The sequence below is a fragment of the Puntigrus tetrazona genome, chromosome 1, assembly GCF_018831695.1.
Source record: "Puntigrus tetrazona isolate hp1 chromosome 1, ASM1883169v1, whole genome shotgun sequence".
NCBI classification, from domain to species: domain Eukaryota; kingdom Metazoa; phylum Chordata; class Actinopteri; order Cypriniformes; family Cyprinidae; genus Puntigrus; species Puntigrus tetrazona.
In genome coordinates, this window is record NC_056699.1 from 29,029,350 (window position 1) to 29,036,962 (window position 7,613).

The 7,613-nt window shown below is 42.0% G+C and overlaps 1 protein-coding gene across 1 annotated transcript; it reads left to right on the forward strand.

The window, feature by feature from the left end:
* LOC122323213 lies at window positions 1-2,234 on the forward strand. Its single transcript, XM_043216937.1, has 3 exons — window positions 1-360; window positions 937-970; window positions 1,092-2,234. Exons 1-3 carry the CDS (start codon window positions 130-132, stop codon window positions 1,517-1,519), a joined length of 693 nt encoding a protein of 230 aa, XP_043072872.1. The 5' UTR covers window positions 1-129; the 3' UTR covers window positions 1,520-2,234.
* Window positions 2,235-7,613: the final 5,379 nt, after the last annotated feature.

Genomic DNA, 7,613 nt, shown 5'->3' on the forward strand with positions numbered 1-7,613 from the left:
TGTCGTGGGCGGGAGGAGGAGGAGGCGATAAGGGAAACCCGTTAGTTCCTCCTCGGGCTCGTCTATATAAACCCGCGAGCTGCACCTGCTGTCGATGCATATCGCTTTATTTACACGCCGTTTCTCGAGATGACCGCGTCCCCGGATGTAGAGAGCCAGTCGGCCGCCGCGCGCCCCCGCAGCCGGTGTCTGGACACCTTCCTCACCGCGTCCGTGATCGCGCTCTTCTTCATGTTTACGGTCGCGGTCGCGGGAGCGCTGTACTTCGCCAAACACATCAAGGACGAGGTGAACGCGCGGACGACGCGACACGAAGACGGAGTCAGCGCTGCTCTGGTCGCTCCAGAGGCGGGATACAAGGTGGGTCCGCGTACGGCTTTAAATCATATAGTGGCGTGGTATTTTGAGGCTGTACCGTGGCTTTATTATGACTGGACAGTTAAATCATTTGCACGTACCATAATATGTGTATGACATTGCTTTAAGAGACGTTTTTATACTGTTCGAAAGAGTTCGAATTATTACATAATACACGCTGGCTTGTTTTAGTTCAACTTTGTGTAGAATATGGACTGAGCCAACTTTTTGGTTAAAAAAATTAACGCATATGTTTTATCCCAACTGCTGGGTTAGTCCATATTTGAACAAAGTTGGGCTGAAACGGTCCAGTATTTTAAGAGACTAACAACAATACATAAAAAAGACATCAGAGGAAACCGCTTGATGCAGTAGGAGTTCAACAGAGCATTTTATGCATTTGCTTTTGGAAGAAGAAGGAACAATGCATGTGTTGTTTTAATAAACCAAGAAACAAGCAATATAATCTAGATCAAAACATGGTGCGTCTCAGTAACCCTGCAGAGCCAAAAAACACATTCCAGAGGAGGAGTCAAACCTGTATCTGATGTTTTGTTTCTTCTGTCTTGCTTTTTCTAGATGCAGAATTTTGCTTACCTGAGAGCCACCGAAAGTAAGTCTCGTGCCATTTGTATTTCACGTTTTGAACTGTAATGCAAAAAAAACCAGAGTGAACTTGTATTGAACCCCAAAAAGACTTCCTATGTTTAAGTCTCTCTGTCTCCGCCCCGCAGGTGAACTCAGAACAGGTGTGATGGCGTGGGAAACCATCCCGTACAGCAAGGGCAAGACCATTGGCTCTCTCTACACATATGAGAAAAGCCAGAATGTGCTGAACATCAAGGAAAGTGGAAGCTATTTCCTGTACGTCCAGCTTAATTTTTCCTGCACTGGGATATGTCCGTCTGGCCAGTTCAGTGTCAACTTTTACAACCAACGCAAGAACGAGGAGCTCACCTGCACCGTGTCGCTGCCCGAGTGGAAGAAGGAAACGCCTCACAGTCGGACGTGTTGGCGCATCGTGACCTTTCCGGACAAAAATAACCGCCTCATGGCCAAATCCAAGGCCGAAGGCGATCTAGACAACTGGAAACTGGAGGTGAATGACTCTGGCTTTGGGATGTTTCTGGTGGATGGATTAGGAGCGCTACGCCACACGTGATCAGACAGAACCGACTCGAGGCTGCTCGTTTGAGTCGCTTCGATCTTCTCAGATGTTAATGCTTAGAGGAGCAGGACTCCACTAATGTCCGCAGACTCTTCCGGCTAGTTTGAGCGACCAAAAACAGTGTCTCATTCACGTTTTAGCCTCATCATTCAAAAGCACGCTGCCAACTTTTGCAGATTTCCCTCTACAACGAAAGCTCTGAAAACGAGCCTGAACTGATAAGCAATGCTTTCTCGAGCACTATTTATAATTTATAATATATTTATATGTGTAACTTGTTAAATATTATATTGCAATATTTATATTCGTATTTCGTGTATACTGTACATAGTGCGTTTTGACCTTTGTAGACGTCACTACGCGTGCGCGGCGTCAGACCGAACCCGTTCGTTCACCGATTGCATGTTTAGGTGCATCGCAGAAATAACGAGTGAACTTTGACCAGCACGTCGACACTAGTGCCTCGGTTGGGTCTGTGCGTCTTGCCGTACGTTCAAGAACTCAAAAAGCTGCATGTGTGAATGCGTGTGAACATCTCTTCACGAGCACACTCTTGTTTCGTGTGTGTCTGGTGTGAAGGAAAGCACCGTATGAATGCTAACAAACTCAGGAACTCTATAGATGAATGTAACGTCGAGGACTCTGTGTGAAATGCTTTATTTTGTAAACTGATAGTAATATTTAATAAAAATGCTACATTTTTAATTTGCATAACTGTGTTGTTTGTTGGAGTGAGGTGAGGTGATGTGTTAGTTTATGCTTATGGCGCAACTCAGATGTTGCACTTTTTTTAAAAAGCATCTCCTAAACGCTGACGCTTCTCCTAAAATAGAACAGACATATATGAGTCGGAAGTTGGCATCCGTTTATGGTTGCAAAATGAAACATATGTGAGCCTGGAGCACAAAAGCAGTCATAAGTTGACGGGTATATTAACAGCCAACGATGCGTTTTATGGGTCAAAATTCATGATTTTTATTTTATGCCAGAAATCATTAGGATATAATGTAATGATCGTGTACCATGAAGACATTTTGTAGATTTCCTACTGTAAATATACCAAAACCCTCAGATTCCATATAGTTCTATCTCGACCAATGCTCCTATCCTAACAAACCATACATCAATGGAAAGCTTGCTTATTCAAAGAAATTGTGGTCCAGGGTCACATATAGAGCTATTAAAAAACATTTTATGTCATTCATGTCATTCTGGTCATTTGATGTGAAATCCTTGAGTTATTTTTAGACTTTTGGGACTTCGGCAAATTTCATTTGGGCCAAAATCTCCATTAGATGTCTTGGAGAAGCAGTCGAGATGGTCATGGGTTCTCATGTGTGAATTACTTTCCTGTGGCGAGGTCTGATCAGACCCTGTGGAAGGAAAGTTCTGCTCTACATCAAGGCCACCTCACTCGCGTCACTTTCTGTCAGAGGTGCTAAAGCAGGTTTCAGTCCTCGCCGCATGCTGTCACATCCGCACAAACAAACAAACAAACAACCCGAGTTAGCTTGAGACCAAATATATGTTGTCAGCAGATACTGTAGGAGAACAAAAAACCTGAGAAGTTTCAGAGTTCACACAGAGACGTGTTCGAGTTCTTCCAAATAAAGTTTGCAGACGCTACATCAACATCTCCCCCACTTCACACAGAAAAAACATTGCTCTGTTTCTCTACCGGATGTCAAACATTTGGGCATGCAGAGCATACGGAAATGGCATGAGTCAGATTGATGCAAGATTTGCTTCATTACATCTGACTGGAATCAAGCGAGACTTCATTACACTAAATGTGCAGGAGACACAGATTTTAAACTCCACATGAGTCAAAACTAACTTTCCCAGTACACTTTCTTGCTGGCAGTGATTCATCAGGGCATACAATTCCAATGAGCAAAGTCTCACTCTGCCTGTATAGCAGAATTGATTTCTGTCTGCCTTCACTGATTCCTGTTTCACCTGAAAAATAAGTCATGAATGTAGAGTGAGCTATGAATGCCACGCAAGAAGGGAATGAGTGGAAATCAATGCCACGCTGATAGAAATGAGATGAAATGAACTGTAATTTTTCATCAAGTCATTCTTCACAGGCTGGCTGTTGGTTGGTAGTTTTTTCTTTTCTAGTTAAAGTTTTGTTGTGATTGGTTGAGAAATGTTACCACCCCTAGTAAAAAAAAAATTGGACTTGGCATCCTTCTTTTTAACTCTTCCTGTCGGCTGTTTTTAGAAAGCCTGAAAAACTACCAAGTTCACACGACTCAAAGCCCGGAACACAGCAAGCCGACGGCGACCCGAAAGCCAAGCAGCACCTTTCTCGTGCACTGGTTCAACAGCCAATCAGAACGATCGGATGGTAGGGCGACCATGCATGTCATTTTCCCCCGATGCGTCCTTGCCAGGAATTCTGTATTTCTTTGATTCAAAGTAGCTTGAGAGCATTTTGAAAACATAAGGAACCGACGTCATCCACCGATCGGTTCTGCACACAAACAAAGCCAAAACCTAGATATTTTAGGCAATATAGAAATCATGTTCAGGATGCACCTGTGAAATATGTCTCTCATGGTCACCCTATCAGATGACCCGTCTGACCAACATGCTTCAACGCCAATTCAACATTTAAAATCTTTTTCCAATTAGGCTAATATAAGTGAACCGTATTGGTGCTATATATCTCGCCTTTTTTGCAGTAAGTTTGCTCAACAAAATCCAGTCGTGCAAATATAGCTACTACAACAGGGAGAATTATCTAAGCTTTTAATAACACATATATCAGTTAAATCTGTTATCTTTCTGTTCTGGCCCATATCCAGCTTCTTACAGTTTTCCTGGAAAGGCAGGAGAAGGTCTGCATGACTAAAGATGTTGAGAAAGAGACCGCGTCCAGCTCTCTTCCTGTTAGAAGATCCAGGCTATAGGATTTCATGCTTTTCAGACACAATTACTCAGCACCCTAAACATGATCATTGAAGAGATGTCTCGATGTGGTGGCTGTTAAATGCCCACGCAGAGACAAAGAGAAGATGAGCAAGCTGCGAACGTGACGGTGTTGAAACGTCGGAGATTGTGCTTCCAAACAGATCTGCTCCAGCAGACGTCCTTGTCCTGCTAAGACCTGCTTCGAAAATTAAAAACTGCTGAAAAATGTTTATGGCTGTCTGAGCAGAGTGTCTGCTGAAGGCAGCTCGTGGTTCTCTTCTGCCACCTGTTGATGGACATATAGAAGTAAAATAACACTGCTGCATCTTTGACCGTCTTCTCAACAGGACCTGTTAAAAATAAAGCTTGCTGAAGGGGGTTTTCACAGTGAAGAACCTTTGGACCTTTTCGTGAACAGTTCTTAAAAGAACGTAGTGCGAGGAACATTGTAATAATCCAAAGAACCTACTTCCACAGTGAAGACGCTTTTGTGGAATGAGAAGATTCCATGAGAAGATTCCATTCCATTTTTTGTGGAACCATTGATACTAGTAAAGAACCTTTTTTTAAGAGTGTGCGCCGCTTCAAGTCCGACACACGGAAAAAATGTGACCTTAGTGAGGAGGCGGGACTGACTCCTTTGATATGACACAGTCGTTTGAAGACTGTGATTGATTGGTTGTCCAAGAAGGAAATAAAAGAGTGTTTTTAAGACTGGTCCTGGGTGCTCCCCATCCCTGCACGATTTGAGTTTTGTCTCCGTTATCTGACACCCATTTCAGGTTCATCATCACTGGTGCAGACCTGCTTTTTTCCAGTCGCTAAATATGTTAATGTAGTTAACGTAGTGATAACTACGTCTCTAATAAGATCAGTCACAAACGTGATCTAATGCGTCTTACTAACTCTCTGTCACACATTTCTGCTCCCTCTTCAAGTTCCATTTTCTTCACTGCTAAAGAAACTCTTAAGCCTCTTGTTCGTGCTCATAACAATTTTAGACCTTAAGACTTCTTTTAAGGGTTAAGATTCAGTCTCTCTGATCACGGTCTTTAGAGGAAAAGTGACTGATGCTTGGAAGGAAACCAGCCTCTCGTTTTTCTTTCTTTCTCACTGCTCTCTCTCTCTCACTCTTTCTCTCTGAGTAACAGAAAGAAATGAGAAGAGAGAATGGTTGGTTGCTTATAAAGACAGAAAGTTTCTGGAAACTTCCACCAAGATGCTAGAAAAGTGCTGAATCAGAAGCTCAGGCTCCGCCGCCCCCGTCTCTCACTCTCGATCTCTCGCTGCTTCCCACAGCATCAAACAACATCTACATCACATCCAAGCGCTGTCTGTCTGTCAAACTATTCATCTGAATATCTACCAGTGCTCTGCACAATTAAAAAACAAACTTCATCGGGTCCAAAACGCAGCAGCAGGAGTCCTTACTAGAAACACGAAGTATGACCATTTTCAAACATGGGATAGATTTTAAGATCCTGTTACTTATAATGAAGGATGTAGCTCCTCTTTGCTTGAACGCCTCTCTAAGACACGCCTTTTATGTTACAGACCTGAAGTCAATTAACTTCAATAGTTGCTAGATATTCCCCCAGGTGATTCTCTTCAAAATGTCTAGCTTTTTTTAGTCTATGAACCGAAGCTGAATTAAATTAAATTGAGCGCATGGCTGTTGCAGGAAGTGACATCACAGTTCTTCTTCCTGTCGTGTTCAGGTGCAGTGTGATTGAAACCACCAGGTGTGTCAAAGTCACCACGAAGACACAGTATGATAATGAGTGTGCGAGAGCATTTAGACGTCTAGATTAAACACTCCTTCTAAAGTCACATTCAATTCAAGCCCTCAGAAGGTTAGCTCCAGCTCTCAAGGGGCTTTCTGCTGGCAGTTACGTTTGAGATTTCTGCACACGATAAAATGCAGGAAGCAAGACGAATTATCAACCTGTAGATCTGCGGCTTCTAAAACGCTCGAGTGAACTGAAGCCCTGATCTGTCTGAAGAGTATCCTGAGAGATCTGGTAATGCTTGCGTATATTAAGCCGTTTTGCGTTACGATCGGTTTAATTTTAGATTCGTATTGATATTTTTGTGAGCCCGAGGTGGAAATCCCTACGGTAGTGAAACACTGCTCATGTTTGTCCAGAAATCGCACCTTAAAGCTGATGTGTGCACTTTACACACACTAAAACACTTTTCTTACTTCTCTTTTTGCCACATTCTTGTGACTGATCTGTGACGTCAAAAAAAGCACACAAGGAGAAACTCGTAATTAGTTGTTTCTTTTTTTAAAGTCTAAATAAAGAATATTTTACTGGTAAAAAGTTTCTCAGTTGGCAATAAATGCAAAATCCAAACATATTTATACACAGATCATGATCACCTTCATACACCATTTTATATATTTCACTAGCATTATTGTTTGTGACTAGAGTATTGCTTTAAATATTGTCTTTTATATTGTAAAGCACGTCGGTCGACTACAGTTTTCTATCTATCTATATATTATAAAGTACATTGCTAAAAAATACTGTTTGAGTCTTTCTATTTCAAAATGTTTTTTTGTAATTACGTGTGAAATATAGTAGCCATTCGTCACGGCTCACATGATGAAAGGAGATTTAGAAAACTTGTGAATCGACTCAGTGTTGATCATGTAGTTTTGGTGCAGACCGTAGACCGGCTCTCTTGCATGGCTGCCAAAACACGAATGAATGAGGAACTCATATTTGGCGTGAACAAGAACCTTATTTCATGGAGGAAAATTAGCTAAAGCGATTGGTTTTTGCAACCAAGACAGCTCTCAGAGGGCTCCTATTTTAGCTTAAAATGTCTAGCTGGGAGTTTTAGCTTAAAAGTGATTCAGGACCGATGTAAGAGCAACTGAGCTGACATAGTGTGTTGTACAAGAAGGAAATGAAAGAGCTTTTAAGAGTAGGCCTTTCCTTTAAAATTACTGGCACATTTTTCCTGTACTTTCTCTCTCTCTCACACACAGGTTCTGCTGAAAGTGCTCTAATTGATAGTAACAGTTAATAACTGTGTTATTACCTCACCGTCACGTATTGTGTGCGACACTTTTAAGGGTTACGATGCTTTCTGGATTACTTTTTTATTCGCCAGGATCTTTTCTTTAATTTTAAGAGGAAGCTGATATTTAATATTCGCG